The 20,340-nt window shown below is 43.2% G+C and overlaps 1 protein-coding gene across 1 annotated transcript in view; it reads left to right on the forward strand.

Annotated features, from left to right (window-relative positions):
* LOC103180487 (low-density lipoprotein receptor-related protein 1) overlaps positions 1-20,340 on the forward strand; it is a 552,054-nt gene that overhangs the window by 167,872 nt on the left and 363,842 nt on the right. Inside the window, exon 6 of the mRNA XM_042336207.1 lies at positions 6,566-6,829. Within this exon, the coding sequence (XP_042192141.1) occupies positions 6,566-6,829 (264 nt within the window). The remainder of the gene's footprint in view (positions 1-6,565; positions 6,830-20,340) is intronic.

The raw sequence follows: 20,340 nt of genomic DNA on the forward strand, positions 1-20,340 counted from the left end.
AGAGTGAGGGACTATTAAAGGTCTAAAAGCCTATTTTTCATTGATTTTATGAGCTGGTTTTGCAGCCAGTGAACTTTGCAAACATTACAAACTGACGGATCTGCACCAGAGATCTCCCTACCCATATCCGATGGTAAATGCAGAAACTCACCAACTGGCCCTACAGAATAATTTGCCTATGATGCTCCACGGGTTATTGGCTATTTCTAAACATTCAGTGGTAATAATGAAGACCAAGATTAATGCAATTCACTTGAAAAGATATTCATAGCAGCGATTCTTGATTCTTGTGAAAGTTTTAAATAGTAATGTTTCCTGAGTTAAGGGAGTGAGAAGACTTGTGCCTTTTGTTCTGAATTCTATGAGACAATTTAAAATTACAACCACAAACTAATTACTGATGGTAAATTCCAATACACTATTGAAATTGTATGTGCCAAAGGTTAAATTCCTAAACATCCACGGTGTTCTTTCACCTCCCAGTAATGAGTATTCACATTATTCATTCATGAGCAAATTCAGTATAACAGCTCATGTTAAAGGAAGTTAGCATAATTTTGGAAACATTTTGAAATTTAGGCTTAGCAACTAACCATATGTGTTAGAAAGAGCTAAAAAGAGGAGAGTATAGATGGAAAGATAGATAGACCGAGAGACTGAAGAAGAAGAAAGCTAAGATAGTGCAAAGAAGTATGTAAGAAAAGAAGATTTTAAATAAAAATAAGGAAAATTACCTCGCACTTCAATGGGAATGATACAACATAATAGAATTTACTTTTTTTTCCCCGCACCTTTCATGTCAGGACAACATTTCATAGTGTTTAACAATAGCCGGCTGGTCACCTAATCTGGCCGTTGGGTCACCCCAAAATCAGAGAAGCTGCTTTCTTGTGAACAGTGTAACTGGATATGACTTTTTCAGCTGGTGCCAATATTGGACCCTAATAAATGCAGGGGAACATGCTTATCTTATATCTTTATATTATAGTCCCTGAATGTAGGCAGGGAAGCATTATTGGTCTTGTCATCTTTATTGCCTAAATCAAAATTGAAGTTATTCTTCAATTTTGAAGAATTGGAGAAAATTGAATTATATTGAGAGAATTATATTCTCTGTTGATCATGCGGACCTCTAAAGAGACGTTAACTTCCTAGGTGAACTTTATCACTATTGAAATTACTGATTTAAATGCAGAGAGAATTGAACCGAGGGCAGAGAAGTGGTGTGTTATCTCTCGTGCTTACGGAGATTCAATATGATGTTGTCTATCTACTGCTATTCTTTAAGTATACAAATCGTTTTTCAGTTTCTAATGCTTAGCTCCTTGACTCTGTAATCCCTCTGAGAAGCATAGATGCACAAGTGATGAAGATGATGAATAAAGCTGACAGAACAGTGGAAATTCTCAAGAAAGCTTTGCCCTGTTTATTAGTATAACGGAATTCAGTATTCTTCGCAGCCTGTCACTGTTTGAAAGAAAATTGTAACCATTTGGCAGCTGGCCAAGAAGATCCTGTACTTTGTCTCTTGTGAGCGCAAGCATTTTTGATGGAAGAGAATATCATCTAACAGCAAGTGCCCATTACAGCACAAAAAGAGTTTGCAGGACTTAAGCTTTACTCATTCACCTGCCCATGAAATTCCCAACCACGAAATCAGTTCCTTGAACGTAATATTGGCCATTGTCTGTTTTGTGGCATTTGAAGTGTGCCTTTTGGGCTACATAAAAAATCCACAGTTTGTTGATACCTCAATCACTTGTGGTTTCGGCATCCAATAGAGTAAAAAAAATCTCAAAACGTCTGTTTTAAAGTTACCTCAATCTGTCCCTAGTGTACTCGAATAGAAAGGCTACCGCATAACATTGTCAATTGTTGTTATGGTAAAAATACAGCATAAAAAGGCACTGCTTTTTCATGATCCCAACATTGCACATTTTCCATCCCTTGATAAAAACAATGGATATTGTAATATCCCTTAGCAACACACAATGGCTGGACACGAAAGAAAGGTTTATTTATCATTAATGTTCTCCCAATACATTGAGACTCAATAGCATATGTTTTTACAAGGGAAGGTAAATTATATACACAATATTATTTATATAATTTTAAGAGTGAAATCATTTTTTCACTCAAAGGGTGGTAGAAATCTGCAATTCTCTCCCCCAAAAGGCTGTGGATGCTGGATCCATCCACAAATTGTACAATACTTTACATAGGCTTGTAAGGGCACAATTCCCGAATCTAGTGAGCTTTGAAAAATAACAACAATAACTTGCATTTATATAATGCCCTCCACGCAGGATAGCATCTCAGAGCACTTAACAGTGGGAGGTGGGGGTGGGGAGGTGACCATGAGCACGGTTGAAGAGGAGGTTTTCAGTCGGGACTTGAAAAAGAGGAGAGAGAGGTCAAGGCAGAGGGAGAGTGTTCCAGAGTTTTGGGGCATAGTGGCTGAAAGCATGACCTCCGATGGTGGGGCAAAGGGTGCGAGGAACGAGCAGGAGGCCGGTGCCAGTTGAGCGGAGGAGCGGGGTACTGGAGTGAGGAGGTCGGAGAGGTAGGGAGGTGCCAGGAAGTGAATGGATGTGAGCACAATTATGACAAATGCATCTGCAATTTCTTCTCCTATTTCCTTTAACACCCTGGAGTGCAAACTATCAGGTCCTGGAGATTTGTCTATCTTGAGTCTCATTATTTTCTCCACTACCATTTTTTTATTTATATTCATTTTATTAAGCATTTCTCTGACTTATTTTTTGGTTCCCCTGTATGGCTGGTATTTTGTCCTCATCCTCTGCTGTAAAAACAGTAGCGTAGTATTGATTTAACAAGTCAGCCATTTCCTTATTTTCCATTATAGTCTCAACTACATCTGCCTTTAACAGACACACATTTCCTTTGACCATTCTCCTTCTTCAATATATTTATAAAAGTTTTTACTATTGGTTTTAATATCCCTTGCAAGTTTTTTTTTCATACTCCCTTTTTGCTCCTCAATTATGTTCTTTGTACCCCTTTGTTGCCTTTTGTAGTTCTCCCAATCCTCTGCATTCCCACTTTTTCTTGCATTTGAGTAAGTTTTCTTTTAGCTTGATACGGTCTCTAACTTCTTTTGTCCACCATGGTTGCTTAACTGTACAATTGGAGCTTTTGTATTTTAGGGGTATGTACTTATTCTTTATTGTATCAAATACTTTTATGAGTACTTCCCATTGTTCATCTGCAGGTTTACCCATTAACAATTCAGCCCAGTTTACTGTGGTCAATATATTTCTCATCCCCATGGAAGTTTGCCTTACTTAAATTTAAAACCTTCGATTGGGACTCTCCTTTCTCCCTCTCAAATCTAATGTCAAATTCAATCATATTATGATCACTATTTGCAAGATGTTCCCTTACTGTCATTAAGAATTCTGGCTCATACTCATCACCAAATCCAACATGGCTTATTCCCTTGTTGGTTCTAAAACATATAGTTCCGAAAAACTGTCCTGAATACGTTCTAGAAATTTGTTGCTTTTGCTACCTGAGGTGTCCTGCCTCTCCCAATCTATGTGAAAATTAAAATGTCCATTTAAAACCACATTGATTTTGCTACATGCTTCCCTGATCTCTGTATTTATACATCTCCCCACTACATCACAATTCTCTGGAGGTCTGTAGACTACTCCCAACAGAGTCTTACCTCCTTTGCTGTTCCTTAATTCTACCCAAAGTGTTTCCACTACTTGATCGCCCTTACTGAAATCTTTCCTTTCCACTGCTGTAACAGTATTTTTTATCAATATTGCTACTCCTCCTCCTTTCCCAAATGTTCCTGTCTTTTCTAAAGATTTATAGCCTGGAATATTTAGCTCCCAGTCCTGCCTAGCTTGAAACCAGGTCTCTGTGATGGCTACTACATCATACCCTTTAAGCTGAATTTGTGCTTCTAACTCACTTGTTTTATTTCTTATGCTATGTGCATTTGTATACATAACTCTTATTTGGGTAACTGTCCCCAACATGCCTATATGTCCTGACAATGTTCTTCTCACACTTTTTGACTTGTTATACCTTTTGTCAAATTTCCTATTAACTTTTTCTTTCCAGGAGTATTTATGTTATCTTTATCATTATTTGTCTTTTGACGAATGCTCTCATCCTCTCCTTGCCTTATGTTTTGGTTATTTCCACTTGAACCTCTCCAACCCCCTCCCACCCACTCTTACTTAAAGCTTAAAGCTTTTACTGGTTCTTTCCCTTAAAGCTTTTTCTACAGTCCTATTTATCCTTTTCGCTATTACCTTGGTTCCAGCCCTGTTCAGGTGCAGCCCATCCCAGCAGTACAACTCATTCCTGTCCCAGTGCTGGTCCCGGTGTCCCATGAAATGGAGCCCCTCCTTCTTACACCATACTTTCAGCCACACATTCATTTCCCTGATGTGTTTATCTCTAGGCCAATTTGCACATGGCTCGGGTAGCAATCCAGAGATTACCACCTTTGAGGTAGTGTTTTTTAATTAAGCCCCTAGCTCTTGATACTCCCTTAGCAGGACCTCCTTCTTGTTATTTCCTATGACATTGGTTCCCACATGGATAACGACAACTGGTTCTTTCCCCTCCCTTTCCAAGTTCCTTTCCAGCTGCTTTGAAATATCCCTTACTCTGGCACCGGGAAGGCAACACACCCTTATGGACTCTCGATCTCGACTGCAGAGGATACCCTCGATCCCCTTAATTATTTCATCCCCTATAACTACAAAAGGTACCTGGGAAGGTTTGGGAAATCACACACCTCCCCACTGAATATGATGTTACTGCCGACAACCAGCAACCTAAAAACATATCGCCAACATGAATTCATGCCGTGTATCACATTCTCACTGTCAGACTTGATCTGAGCTCACTCAGATGTATATTAATATATAGAGGCAGAATAAACATTGCCTAAGAAGAGAATAAATGGGCATTTTGTTTGGGAGAACATCATTCAATAGCAGCATATAAACAGTGTATAAACAGTGGTCCAGAAATGCAAAATTTCTAAATTGTCTACTTGAAGCAGTTGCGAGACTTGAAATATGATCTGAATATTGTGAAGCAATAAATAGAGGCTCGAGGAATTTGTGACAGAAAAAATGTCATGAAATTAAATGCAGCTAATAATAAATGCTGCGAACCACAGAGCTAATCTTTACGATTTTTATACTTTTATTCCGACTTGAAATGTTACAGGTTGTTTAATTAACCACTTGAGCAAAAATATTTTCAATTTCAAATGAGAATGGTTGAGTGCCTTCTTGAATATTTAATAATAATCCTTGAATTTGGTATTGCGCCTTTCACATTGGGAAGACGTCTCAAAGAGTTTCACATGATATACTGTAAAGTGGGTTAACTATTTTTTGTGGGCGAACAAAAACAAAAGCTTATAAATATGAAAATGGAAATTATGAACAGGAAAATCTATTCATGACACTTGTACAGCAGCCTCTCTTTATCCCTCCTTCCAGCCATATCCCCATATACTTCAATTCCCCAAGTATCTTCCCACCTCTTTATTAAATCTTTAATCTAATTGCTAATCTATGGCTTTTTCCTCACCTTGGTCCTAGCCTGTTTAGCCCTAATTTAAAAGTATGTACTTTCAACTGATGAACCCACCAGGAGAAGAAATCAATTCCTGCTCATTTGGTTTTCTCTCGTCATCTTACCATAAAGGATGGTGCTCATTTGAGCTCTTGGCACTTTTCAATGCAGAAACATACGAATACAAGCAATCTATTCAGCCAATCAAACTGTTACACCATGTTATTTATTAATGGCCACTTATTAGCACACTAATCCCATTTCCCCACCTTCTCTCCAATTAAATTGAACTTTATCTCTTTTGACTAACACCATTTGTTTCCCATCTGCTCCGTAGAATAGTCATGTGCAAATCATTGATCTTGCCGCCATGCCAAACGATTGATTTTTGTACAAGATTCAGTTTGGTATCACTGAAGATTGTAGACAACCAAAATGAGACTGCTGATAATAAAAACTTATTTTGCAATATTATTTAAATATCCTCGTAAATGGCTTGCCAATAAGTTTCTGGCTTCAGTAAGGAACTGCTAAAAGCTATTCCTTTAATTATCTTTTAATGAAGGCCATTTCTGCTGACCGGTTATCCGGTGGGAAGTGCTATTTGATCAGCATGAGTTAATGATGCCAGATTTCCCTTTCCAGAGATAAAACATCTTGTTACCATACATTGTTTAATTTAGAGGTCTACAGTGACCAAAGGAAAGTTAACCCACAGAGGCAGGTAATTTTAAGTTTTAAGTAATTCTGGAACTTGAAACAGTGACCTTCCCTTTAAACTGTTGTCATTTATTTTGTAAGAAAATGTACATAAAAAAATCCCAATGCATATTTGCAGCAATCAAAAAATAGAGTTTAGTTGCATTACCTTGGTGTGAAATTCAAATGCTTTTTGCAAGTTCTTTAACGATTATCAGTTTTGCGATTTTTAACATATTTTGGATTTCAAAAAACACTTTTAACATTATCTTTGTTCCATTCCTTTCAGAACCTATTGATCGACCACCAGTCCTCTTAATTGCTAATATCAGAAGCATTATGACAACCAGTCTAAGTGGATCAAATGTTTCAACACTGAATTCTGTTAGTGTAAATGGAATCATTGCATTGGATTTTATTTATGATGAAGAACTGGTTTGCTGGATAACAACTGAGGAAATGTCTACTCATGCTGAACTGAGATGTGCCAAGATGATTCAACTGAAAGGATTTACAGAAGAGACAATCATCAATATTTCACAAAGCCTCCACAGTAAGTGTTCTCAGCTTCCCAAACATTTTGGAATTTTTGAAAGATCGAAATCTAAAATGGGAATTCTTAATTAAGAAAACCGATGCCAAACTCTCTGTCTCATAGGAGTGCATTCCAACATGATCCACTTTGTGAGTAACTTAGTTAGTAATTATTATTATTACTTACTGCATTGGTCCCAAAGTAGACATAATAATACTTGTTATTATCATTATTATTATCAGTTACTTGGAAGAAACCCACTCTATTTCCTTAATTAAAGAATCCTACTTGAAATCACCAAGTTTTGTGCTCCAATATTTTTAATTTTTAATTAAACTTTGAGATAAATTACTTTCTTCACAATTAACCCCACTTTAAATGTTGACTGAAAACGAATGTAGTTATCAAATTGATCATCTGTTTAATACCTGATTAAAATTTATTTAATTAATAAATTCATTCATTCATTCATTCATTAATTGATTAATTAATTAATTAATCCCTGTTCATTGTGTGATAATCCTCCTCCGTCGCCTCTCCTTTTACCGCAACCTTCATGATCCTGCACTTGACTAGTTCAGATCCGACCTCTCACACCGTCTCCACTTTGTCTCCACAAATGGCTTCTCCTCTCGCACCCGCACCGTCTCCTGCGGCATTCCTCGGGGCTCTGTCCTTGATCCCCTCCTCTTCACCTGTACATGCTCCCTCTTTGTAACATCATCCGCAGACATGGAGTCAACTTCCACATGTATGCGGATGACACCCAACTCTACCTCTGCCTCCACCCTCACCTCCAGGACCCACAGAATGTCTGTCAGACATCGAGTCCTGGATGAGAACTAACTTTCTATTGTTGAACGTCAACAAGACCGAGACTCTTCTTATTGGCTCCCGTCAGTGACCTCCTCACCTTAGGTACTGGCAGCATTACCATCCATGGATGCACACTCCACCAAACCAGTTAGTAACCTGGGCGTCTTGTTTGAACCTGAACTGTCCTTTTTAACTGCACATTCGTGTCATGACCTGCTCTGCCTTCCCCCACCTCTGCAACATTGCCCAGTTCCACCACTGCCTCTCTCCTCAGGCTGCCGACAGCCTCATCCATCTAGGCTCGAATTTGCCTGCTTGTCGGCCTTCCCGCACCGCACCAGACTTCGGGATCACATCAGACCCACCCTCGCTCGCCTCCACTGGCTCCCCATCCCCCAGAGGATTGATTTCAAGATCCTCATCCTCACCTATAAGGCCATTCACGGCCTTGCTCCCTCCTACCTCTCTGACCTACTATCCCCCTACCTACCTGCCCGTACCCTCCGTTCCTCTGGCTCCGGTCTGCTCCACGTCCCTCGCCCCAATCGCCCTACCATCGGTGGTCGGGCCTTCAGCCTCTCAGCCCCCAGGCTCTGGAACTCCATCCTCCAGTGCCTTCGCTGCTTCCTCCCTCTCCTCCTTCAAGGCCGGTCTCAAAACCTTTCTCCTTGACCGAGCCTTCAGCTCCCCTCTCGACTCTCTTCCCCCTCCTCGCTCCCTCCCTTCCCTCCCCTCACCCTGACCATTCCCCCCTCCTCGCTCGCTTCCCTCCCCTCACCCTGACCATTTCCCCCCTCCTCGCTCGCTCCCTTCCCTCCCCTCACCCTGACCATTTCCCCCTGCTCGGGTCCTGACCCAACTGTGCAGCGCCTTGGGACGTCCTCCCGACGTGAAAGGCGCTTTATAAATGGAATCTTCTTGTTGTTGTTCCCAACTCTTCCCTCCACAAGCTGCAGTTAATCCAGAACTCTGCATCTCATGTCCTCTCCCGCACCAGGCTCCATGACTCTATCACCCCAATCCTCACCCAGCTCCACTGGCTCCCCATCCCCCAGAGGATGGAGTTCAAAATCCTCATCCGCATATTCAAGACCTTCCACGGCCTTGCTCTTTCCTGTCTCTGTGACCTGCTAACCCCATATCTACCCATCCGTTACTCACTCAGCAGGCCTGCTTCACGTTCCCTGCCTGGTCCACCATTGGAGGTAGGGTCTTCAGCCACTCTACCCCCACCCTTTGGAACTCCAACCCACAGACCCTTGCCTCCAAGGCATCTCAAGACACTCCTCTTCAACCACACCTTCGGTCACCCTCCTACCACTACACTCCCTGCCCTCCACCCCTCCTGATAACAACCACTTGTTTGGGTCCAAATTTCTGACAGTCCATCACCTTGTGATGTTCTCCCAACGTGAAAGGCACTATACAAATGTAATTTGTTTTGTAGCTGTGTGCATTTGGGCTCTGTGTTTGCCTATAGCTACACAGTCACTGCACTTCATAATAGAATTCTGCAAAGTGCTTTGACACATCCTCCCAATAAGAAAGACGCTATACCAAATGCAAGGATTATTCTATTATTATTTGGAGGCTGCACATTTAGAGTTGTCAAAAAGATAAGAAATGGCAATTCGATTCAGCCCAGCACTCCAATTTGCCACAAGAAAGCATACATACTGAATGGACATATGTATTAACTGCAAACATAATGTCCTCATAATAATAATAATAAATAATGATCCTTGCATTTGATATAGCACCTTCTCATGTCTTCGAGATGTCTCAAAGAGCTCCACAGAATATACTGTAAAGTGAATTGACTGTATGTTTTGCAGGTGAAACACGGCAGCCAATTGCACACAGCAGTGTCACACAAACGGTCGTGGATTATGGGACCAAATTATTTTTTAAAAAATTATTTTGAAGGGATTATTACCCCAGGAAAAGCAATCCGCCAATTGACTAACAACCGGGTTCCTATTTACTGCTAGGCAAACGGGGGTGTGGAGTAAGGACACTTGTCCAACATTTCGCTCTGCTGGGAATTGAACCCAGGTCCTCTCGCTTGCAAGACGAGTGCTCTAACCATTAAGCTACAGGACTTCACAACCATACTTGATTTCATACTCGATACTTTCCCATTCAATAATTTAATGTTATTCATGGAATAATTAAATGAGTTTAGAGCTCTCATCCATCCATCCATCCATCCATCCATCCATCCATTCAACTCAGATCCTACATTTCTTCTATTAATTAGACTACTTATGTTTTATTTTTGGGTATATTGACATTGGTGTCGATTGATATGCATTTGACAGATTTTTGTGGGGGTTATGCTGTTCTGATTGATTCGATGAAGCCTTTTGCTTTCACGCCAATGGCATTGAAAATATTTTAATGCTATCAGTGGTGTTTGTAACAGTTTTCCCTCAACATTTGATCACTTTAGCATTCCGGCACTGATACTGACTAGCCACGATTTCTTATTCACAACCAGTTGCTCATGTACATGAATGATTGTGTATCAACTGAACAATTCGAAAAGGAGCTTGTCCTCATAAATTCTCAGTTCCTATGAGAGTTTTAGTTTAATGTTACACCATGCAGATTAGGAACAGTGCGCCAAAGCAAATTACACCCGTGTCCTTTATGAACAGGAATAAACGGAAGGGACAAATCTTTAACATTGCCACACATGGTAAATATTCATCCACAGATATTTTAAGAACAAGTAGCAGATTCTGAAATCTTCCTCACCTCCCCAACTTCTAATTTTCCCAATAAGCTCTGAATCAATTAGAGTTCACAATGGGAACATGTATGTGCAAAAGTCCTTCACCATGAGAACCTTAACTTAGCTGTTGGTATTGAGTGAGCCTGGCACATTGTATTAGACTTGAACCTTTTGTCCTGTAGCTCAATAGTTAGAGCAATCTCCTCGCAACCGAGAGACTTGGGTTTGATTCCCAGCATGTTGAAACATTGGGCAAGTTTCCTTACTCCAATTACATTGCTGTGGCAATTGGCTGCCACGTTGTGCTTACAAAATATACAGTCAATTCATCTGTGAAACCCTTTGAGTTGTCTGGAAGATGTGATAAGGCGCTATTATTATTATTATCAAGGCAGCTGACGTGTCCCAAGCTGCTTGTATGGGTGCTTCTATCTCACTGAAGGCATGCACTATTTTTTTCCATTGAGTAGCTAATGAGGAATTTCTGAGGCTATTTATGTGAAGTGATGCAAGATGTTATCCTACCTGAAGGGTGCTACATCAATGTAAATATATCTGAAATAGAATACTGTGGACAACAGAATTATACATTTTATTCATAACAATGCTAAAATGTTCAAAAGATCAATAGTTGATTTCACATTTCTGAGAGTTTGGACCATTTCTGTGCTTTTTGTCCCCACTTAACTGCAACAACAACAAAATTACATTTGTAAAGTGTCTTTCACGTCGGGAGGACATCACAAGGTGCTGAACAGTCAGGGATCAGGAACAGCAACAGAATTATGCATTTTATTAATAACAATGCCAAAATGTTCAAAATTTACGTAAGCGACAACTTTGATTCTATGATTCTATGAGTCTGGTGCCTTCTTCTACAAATACAGTCACTAGACTTCACTGTTACATTCCTTTTACATTTAGACAGCTCGACAATGTGATCAGTCGCTATATCAAATGCAAGGATTATTATTCGTATTATTTGTCTTAAAATTTAAACTTGCCCACTGTGGAAAATACATAAATTCTATCTTAATTAGCAAAGTGTTGATTTTCAACAATAATGCCAAAGGGTACATTGATTTTATGGGGATTGAAGTTGGCATGTTTACTGTTCGTTCATACAACACAATGCCGTATAAACTACCAGCTAAACCCACAGATAGATCTGGTGGGTCATTAACAAATGGTGACAACAACACCACCACCAAAATTACATTTGTATAGCACCTTTCACATCGGGAGGATGTCCCAAGGAGCTGGGCAGATAGAAGTTACGGACCCGAGCTGAAGGTCAGGGTGGGGAGGGGGGAGGTCGGGGGGGAAGCAGGGAGATCGAAAGCATGGTCAAAGAGGAGGGTTTTGAGGTGGGTCTTGAAGGAGGTGAGGGAGGGGGCAAGACAGAGGGACTGCGGGATGGAGTTCCAGAGGGTGGGGGCAGAGAGGTGAAAGGCCCACCCGCTGATTGTGGGGCGAGCAAAGCGGGAGACGAGAAGCAGGTCGGAGCGCGCTGAGTGGAGGGAGCAAACAAGGTGGTAGGGGATTAAAAGGTCGGAGAGGTAGGGGGTGAACAAGGCTATGGAGGGCTTGAAGGTGAGCACCAGGATCTTGAACTGTATCTTCTATGTGATGGGAAGCCAATGGAGTTGGGCAATGATGGGGATTATAGGGTCGTGGAGCCTAGTGCAGGAAAGGACACGGGCTGCAGAGTTCTGGATGATCTGCAGCTCTATAGGGAGGAGTTAGGAAGGCCGACAATTAGTGAGTTTGCATAGTTGAGCATTGATGTAATGAAGGCGAGTATGAAGGTCTCGACAGCCTGTGGTGTGAGACAATGTCTGAGCCGGGCGATGTTGCAGAGGTGGGGAAAGGCAAAGCGGGTCATGGCGCAGTTGTGGGGTAGAAAGGATAATTGAAGGTCAAACAAAACCTCAAGGTTCCGGACTGGCTTAGCAAGGTGAAGTGTGCAACCATGGATGGTGATGCTGTCAGCACCTGAGGTGAGGAGGCGCTGACGGGAGCCAATCAAGAGAGCCTCGGTCTTGTTGACTTTCAACTGAAGAAAGCTAGCTCTCATCCAGCTCGTGTCCGCTCCCGCACCAAACTCCGGGACTCCACCTCCCCCATTCTCACCCGACTCCATTGGCTCCCTATCCTTCAGAGGATCCAGTTCATGATCCTGGTCCTCACCTACAAAGCCCCACCCTATCTCTGTGACGTCCTAACCCCCTACCAACCCCCCACTCCCTCCGCTCAGCCGGCTCTGGCCTGCTCCAAGTGCCCCGACCCACCTGCCCCATCATTGGCGGGAGAGCCTTCAGCCACTCTGCCCCCAACCTCTGGAATTCCATCCCTCAGTCATTCTGCCTCGTCCCCTCTTAGCCTCCTTCAAGTCCCGCCTCAAGACCCTTCTCTTCAACTATGCCATCGACCAACCCCCTTCCCCTCCAGTCCATTCTCCCCCCCGACCCCAGCTCGGGTCTGAAATGCTGTACACTGTCCAGCACCTTGGGACGTCCTCCCGACGTGAAAAGCACTATAGAAATGTAATCTTGTTGTTGTTTTTGATGTCTGACAGACATTCTGTCAACACAGCAGCAGTCCTGGAGTCAAGGGTGGAGGCAGAAGGGTAGAGTTGGGTGTCATCCGCATACATGTGGAAGTTGACCTCATGTCTGCGGATGATGTCACCAAGAGGGAGCAAATAGATGTTGAAGAGGAGGGTACCTAGGACAGAGCCCTGAGAAACGCCGCACGAGACAGTACGGGGGCTAGAGGAAAAGCCGTTTGAGGAGATGAAGTGCAGGTGGTGTGAGAGGTACAATCCCAACGTATCAAGGACAGCTCCATGGAGGTTGAGGTGAGTGGAGAGGTGGTGGATGAGGATAGAGTGGTCGACGGTGTCGAAGGCAGCAGAGAGATCAAGGAGGACGAGGAGGCAGAGGGAGCCCTGGTCGCAGATGGAGAGAATGTCACTTGTCACTTTGACCGGGGCGGTTTCTGTGCTGTGGGCGGCACAGAAGCCCGATTGGAGGGGTTTGTGAAGGGAGTCGTGGGAGATGAAGGAGGGAAGCTGAGAAGCAACAACTCGTTCCATGACCTTGGAGAGGAAAGACACATCACTCCTACCCTCGCTCGCCTCCACTGGCTCCCCATCCCCCAGAGGATTGATTTCAAGATCCTCATCCTCACCTACAAGGCCATTCACGGCCTTGCTCCCTCCTACCTCTCCAACCTACTATCCCCTACCTACCTGCTCGTACCCTCCGTTCCTCTGGCTCCGGTCTGCTCCACGTCCCCGCCCCAACCGCCCTACTATCGGTGGTCGGGCCTTCAGCCTCTCAGCCCCGAGGCTCTGGAACTCCATCCCCCAGTGCCTTCGCCGCTTCCTCCCTTTCCTCCTTCAAGGCCGGTCTCAAAACCTTTCTCTTTGACCGTGCCTTCAGCTCCCCTCTCGACTCTCTTCCTCCTCCTCGCTCCCTCCCTTCCCTCCCCTCACCCTGACCATTTCCCCCTCCTCTCTCCCTCCCTTCCCTCCCCTCACCCTGACCATTTCCCCCCTGCTCGGGTCATGACCCAACTGTGCAGCGCCTTGGGACGTCCTCCTGACGTGAAAGGCGCTCTATAAATGGAATCTTGTTGTTGTTGTTGTTGTTGAAAGGGAGGTTGGAGATGAGGCGGCAGTTGCGAGCAGAGAAGGGACCAGGGAGGGATTTTTAAGGATAGGAATGATGACAGCGGTTTTTAAAAGGCTGGGAGCAGTACCAGAGGACAGGGAGAGGTTAACAATGTCAGTGAGTAGAGGGGCAAGGAGGTGGAGCTGGGAGGAAAGGAGGGGTAGGGATGGGGTCAAGGAAGTAGATGGTGGGTTTCATACGGGTTATGATAGTGATGAGAGAGGAGGGGGAGACGGGTTCAAAGGTGTGGAGGGAGGGATGGGTAGGGGATAGGGTAGCAGTTGCAGTGGCAGAGGCAGCTGAGCGGAATCCCTCGACGTTGTATTTGTGGAAGTCCAGCATCGCCTCGCAGATGGCAGTTGAGGTGAGGATGGGTGAGGCGTGAGAGGGTGGGCAAAGGAGTCGGTTGGTGATGGAGAAGAGGACCATGGGGTTGTCCTTAGCCTCCAAGATTGTCTTGGAGTAGAACAACGATTTAGCGGAGGCGAGGGCGGAGCAGTAGGATTTGACATGGTCCAGCCAAATCTGCCGGTGGACAGTTAGGTTTGATTTGAGCCAGGTGCACTCAGCGGAACACGCCTGGGCTTTAATGGAGCAGAGTTAGCTGGTGTACCAAGGTAATTTGCGTGAGTAGGAGATGGTTCGGGAAGAGAGGGGAGCGAGGGAATCGAGAGTGGAGGCGAGGAAGTTGTGGAGAAGAGTGACCGAGGAGAGGGAGACATCGTGGCAGGAAGCCCAGAGAGGAGGGGGAAAGAGTGTTGAAGAGCTGTTAATAAATGATGAGAAGGGAGTCACATATACAGGCATTGTAAACCAAAACACATAAGAAAATCCTGGTTTGAGTAAAGCAATCTAAACTCTGCATGCAAATCTAGTACAGTTATTTGTAATATACAATCTCATGGAGGACAATGGTGGTAATAATAATAGTCCTTGCATTTGATACAATGCCTTTCACATGAGCAGAATATCTCAAAGCCCTTTACAGGATTTACTATAAAATGTAGCGATTGTCATTTTGGAAATAATATGAAGGCAAAAGGTTATTGCAAAATACAGTCACTACACTTTACATAAATCCTTTAAAGCACGTGTGAGAGGTCCTGTGAATTTTGAAGTGCTGTATCACATGCAAGGACTCGATTCTGATATTCCAATGCCAAGCATTCCATCTTACAGTTAGCTCAGCTCCAAGGAAACTCTTTCTCTCCTTCTCCACTCCCTGGTCACCCAATCCAGGAGGATAGTCACTCATTGATCATTTGGCATCTGGCAAGTTCAGGTGTCAAATCTATCAACAATGGAGAATAATAATAATTCTTGTATTTTATATCACGCCGTATCACTTTGTTGAGACATCTCAAAGCGCTTCACAGAATATATTGTAAAATCTAGTGGCTGTAGTGACTAATATATTGTAAAGTGTTGTGGGCAAAACGCGGAAGTCAATTAATTACACAGAGTATAAAATAATAAATTCAGTTATATTATAATATAATAATCCTTGCGTTTGATATAGCGCTTTTCACATCTTCTAGATATCTCAAAGCGCTTCACAGAATAGACTGTAAAGTGAATTGACTGTATATTTGTGGGCGAAACGCGGCATCCAATTGCTCACAGCAGTGTCCCACAAACAGTCATAGAATGAAGTGACCAATTTATTATGGTTTTTTTTCTTGAGGGATTTCTATCAGGCGTGTGGAGTAAGGAAACTTGCCCAAGGTTTCACCCTGTCGGAACTCGAACCCAGGTCTGTCATTTGCGAGGCGAGTGCTCTAACCAATGAGCTACAGGACTCCACTATTCAAGATAATAATTTCAGAATAAAACAAAACTTGGTCACTCATTCCACAACTGTTTTTGGGACACTGCTGTGTGCAATTAGCTGCAGCATTTGGTCCACAAAACACACAGTCACTACACTTTAAAATATGTACTGTGAAGCGCTTTGAGATGGCTGAGATAATACAGCATTGGTGGAAGAATTGAAGCTACACTCTGTCGCATGACAGGGGAACTGAGGGCTAATGACTGTGGTTACTCCGATTTTACTAAGTGGACTGTGGAGAGCGAAACAGAGGTTTCAAAGATAGAAATAAATAGAAGGAAAGCAATAGCAAAACAATTTGTACCAGAAAAAGAACAAAAACAAATAAAGAAGAAAGTAAATTGGAAGTAAATAGGTGGAAATAAATTATGTTTGATTGAATATTTCTTAATTCGTGCTATAAATCAAGAAATATTCAATCAAGAAAAAACTGAAAATATGCTACTGATCGAAAGCAGAATTACAATACAACAACAATAAAATTACACTTGTATAGTGCCTTTCATGTTGGGGGGATGTCCAAAGGCGCGGGACAGTCAGAGATTTTGACTCGAGCTGTGGTTCGGGATCGGGGAGGGTGAAGGGCAGAGAGAGTAGGAGGGTGGCTGAAGGCTCAGTTGAAGAGGAAGGTTTTGAGATGCACTTTGAAGAAGGCAAGTGAGGGAACGAGGCAAAGGGAATGTGGGATGGAGTTCCAAAAGATGGGGGGCAGAAAGGCTGAAGACCGCCCGCCGATTGCAGGGTGGGCCAGGCGGGGGACGTGGAGCAGTCCAGAGCCTTCTGAGCAGAGGGAGCAGACATGTTGATATGGGATCAGCAGGTCACCGAAGTAGGGAGGTGCAAAACCATGGAGGGCCTTGAAGGCAAGGACAAGGATTTTGGACTCTATCCTCTAGGGGATGGGCAGCCATTGGAGCCGGGCGAGGGTGCGGGTGATTGGAGTCACAGACACTAGTGCAGGAGAGGACACGAGCTGCAGAGTTCTGGATGATTAGACTCGTGTGAATGTTGGTCCTAGACTCATGCAAATGTTGGTGGTGTGGTGGGAGGGAAGGGGGTTGGTGGGGGGCACTTACGTTTTACAGTAATAAGATGGTTCTGATGTTTCAGTTGTGTTGTTATAATATCAATGGTTGGGTTGCAGAATCCTGATACAGGAGCTGCTAATAGATAGAAACTGTTAGTCTCCAAAGTGTCCCTGGAACTCTAGGCAGTCTGAGGATTATTAAGTACAATGCCTTATTTACAGACAACCTATTTATCTAAGAGAAATACTAAATTAGTGCATCACCTGCCTCTGACTCTGATTCCATCAATCTCCATGGCTGGTCGGAGAGCCTGAGCAAGTGCAGGTGACCTTGGCATTCTGCTTGACCCTCAACTGAGTTGCAGACCCCACATCTGGTCGATCGTCACAATCCCCTGCTCCCACCTCAGGAACATTTACCGCTTGCAACTTCCTTTCACCTTCCTATCGTTTCAATGATAGATGAAAATATCATTAAGTGCATGACAAAGGATTTTTGACATTGGGGATGCAGATCCATTATCAGTTCAGTTCAACTTAAACATTGCGCTTCTTGAGGTTTGAAACTACAGTATCTCAAAATGCTTGGCAGACAAATTAAAACGTAACATTTTCCGACTCTTACAATGTGTTCAAGTTAAAAGGGAAAAAGATAAAAGGTTAACGTTTGTCATCTCCAGTCGCAAACCTATCTTCAAAGCCACAGGTGTGAGCAAGACTTCACTACTAAAGTAAAAATATTTTAGTAAAAAAAATAAAACCGAACATAAGAGAAGCTGCTTTTGACATTAACTGCAAGACGTAAAAATATCCTTTTACTTGATGCCTAGTTTCCACATCGCAGATTGAGATTCCTGTGTGATGAAGATGTATTCTGGTTAAGCGCTCTGAGGCACTACCCTGCGTGGAGGGTGCTATATAAGTGCAAGTTGTTGTTGTTTTGAACGGGTAAGGGCTACCAATAAATATGGTAGAAATATATTCCAAGATCTCAAAGCTATGTAAATCACTGATTCATCATCATCAACAACAACTTGCATTTATATAGTGGTCTTCACACGAGGCAGCGTCTCAGAACACCGAGTCGCGAGGAGGGAGGGAGGGAGGAGGTGACCGTAAGCACGGTTGAAGAGGATAGTCTTCATCCGTGATCTAAAAGGGGGGAAGGAGGGGGCAAGATAGAAGGACTGGGTGAGAGAGTTCCAAACCTTCGGGACGAAATAGGTTGCAGAATCCTAATACAGGAGCTGCTAATATATAGAAACTGTTAATTTCCTAATCAAGCGTCAAGATTGATGTGGAAGATTTTCATCTTTACATAAGTTTTGTATGAGCGATCACAATTCTACAAAACCAATTCTTTATTGTGAAACTAAGCACTATAAATCCCAATGATTGTGACTGATTCCTTATTTTACAAGCTCAAAAGGATGTCAGCCAGTTACTCCTTTTGTTAATCAACATTTTTAAAGGGTTGTAGTTCTGACACATATTTTGTTAGAATATGCATGGGCCAATCAATTGTTTTCACATTGATTTACATTTCTGGCACTTGCCATGGTTAGTTGCGTAATTGTAATGTTACTCAACCAAATGGAATGGCAGAGAATAAATGCTCCGTAAGAATTCTCAGTAAGAACAAAGGAACATTTCCCAAACAGTGTTGTTTTTCAAAGATGGAACATGACTGACTCATTGAATATTCTCTACTTGGAGATATTAGTTGTCACTGGACCACTGTCAGTCTAAACAAGACAGCAATCCAAACCAGGGGAATTCAGCTGCTTTCATCAGCTCAGACTAAAGTTCAGTTCATATTCATATGAATCATGTGATTGCTTCACTTCTAGAATTCATTAGCCTACGTGCATCATTTCATCATAGCGGTTAGTGGCATTTTTGTCAAAGTGGCAAATTCTTTTGCAGTTAAATTGACAGCTCAATGTTTATTTGGTACGATAAATACACATCATTATGTTATTCAAAAATTGAATAAAATTAAATCACAATATTTCAAATAACTTTCTGCTTTCACATTCCATTGCCAGACCCTAACACGAGAATGCTCAACAGGCTATTGAGAACCAATTTGTGATAAAAGCATTCAATAGCCTAGAATATTTGCAGCACTGAAGGAGATCATTTGTTCCATCTGTGCTAATGCTAGTTCCTCCACTGGAGCAGTCTCCTTCAATCCCATTCCTTTGTTCTTTCTCCACACCGACAAAATCTACAACTTGCATTTATGTAGTGCAGTCTGACCCCAAGCCAAGCAGAGAGGGAGGGGGAGGTGACCGAAAGCAGAATCAAAAAAGGTCTTTAGGCCATTTGTAACATTCTTCAGGGCATTCAACATTTGCCATGCACTTCACCTTGTCTATAAAAGTAAAAAAAAACAAGATTGAAGGGGAAAGAAAATGTAGGGGACACAACAACAACAACAACAACAACAAAATTACAATTGTAAAGCATCTTTCACATCCGGAGGATGTGCTAAGGTGCTGGACAGCGTTACAGACCCGAGCTCGGGGTCAGGGAGGGTGGAGGGCAGGGGGGGAATCAGGGAGATCGAAAGCAGATTGAAGAGGAGAGTCTTGAGATGGGTCTTGAAGTTGGAGAGTGGGGGACGAGGCACAGGGATTGCGGGATGGAGTTCCAGAGGGTGGGGGCAAAGTGGCGGAAGGCCCACCCGCCAATAGTGGGGCGAACGAGGCAGGGGACATGAAGCGGGCCTGTTGAGCGGAGGGAGCGGGCAGGATGGTAGGGGGTTAAGAGGTTGCAGAAGTAGGGGGGAGCAAGACCGTGGAGGACTTTGAAGGTGAGGACCAGGATCTTGAACTGTATCCTCTGTGTGATGGGAAGCCAGTGGAGACGAGCAAGAATGGGGATGACAGGGTCGTGAAGCCTAGTGCGGGAGAGGATACAGGCTGCAAAGTTCTGGATGATCTGCAGCCTGTGGAGGGAGGAGTTGGGGAGGCCGACAAGCAAGGAGTTTACGTAGTCAAGCCTGAGTCTGAGCCGGGCGATGTTGCGGAGGTGGGGGAAGGCAGAGCTGGTCATGGTGCAGATGTGGGGTAGAAAGGATAGTTGAGGGTCAAAGAAGACGCCAAGGTTCCTGACTAGCTTAGCAAGGTGGAGTGTGCAACCATGGATGGTGATGCTGTCAGCGCCTGAGGTGTGGAGGCACTGACGGGAGCCGATCAGGAGAGCCTCGGTCTTGTTGACATTCAACTGAAGAAAGTTACCTCTCATCCAGGAAGGGCATTAATGTAGAGTAAAGGATGGACAGGTGACTGATGATGAATGACAAAACAAAATAATTGCCGACAATTAAATTTGAAATGGACCATAATTGTTAAATCAATGCTGTAGAGACTACAGTGAGGATTCCAAATGCTGGCTGTTGTCAGCAAGGTATGTGCTATTCATTAAAACAAATGT

Source organism: Callorhinchus milii, unplaced genomic scaffold (assembly GCF_018977255.1).
Source record: "Callorhinchus milii isolate IMCB2004 unplaced genomic scaffold, IMCB_Cmil_1.0 Scaffold6, whole genome shotgun sequence".
Classification (NCBI taxonomy): domain Eukaryota; kingdom Metazoa; phylum Chordata; class Chondrichthyes; order Chimaeriformes; family Callorhinchidae; genus Callorhinchus; species Callorhinchus milii.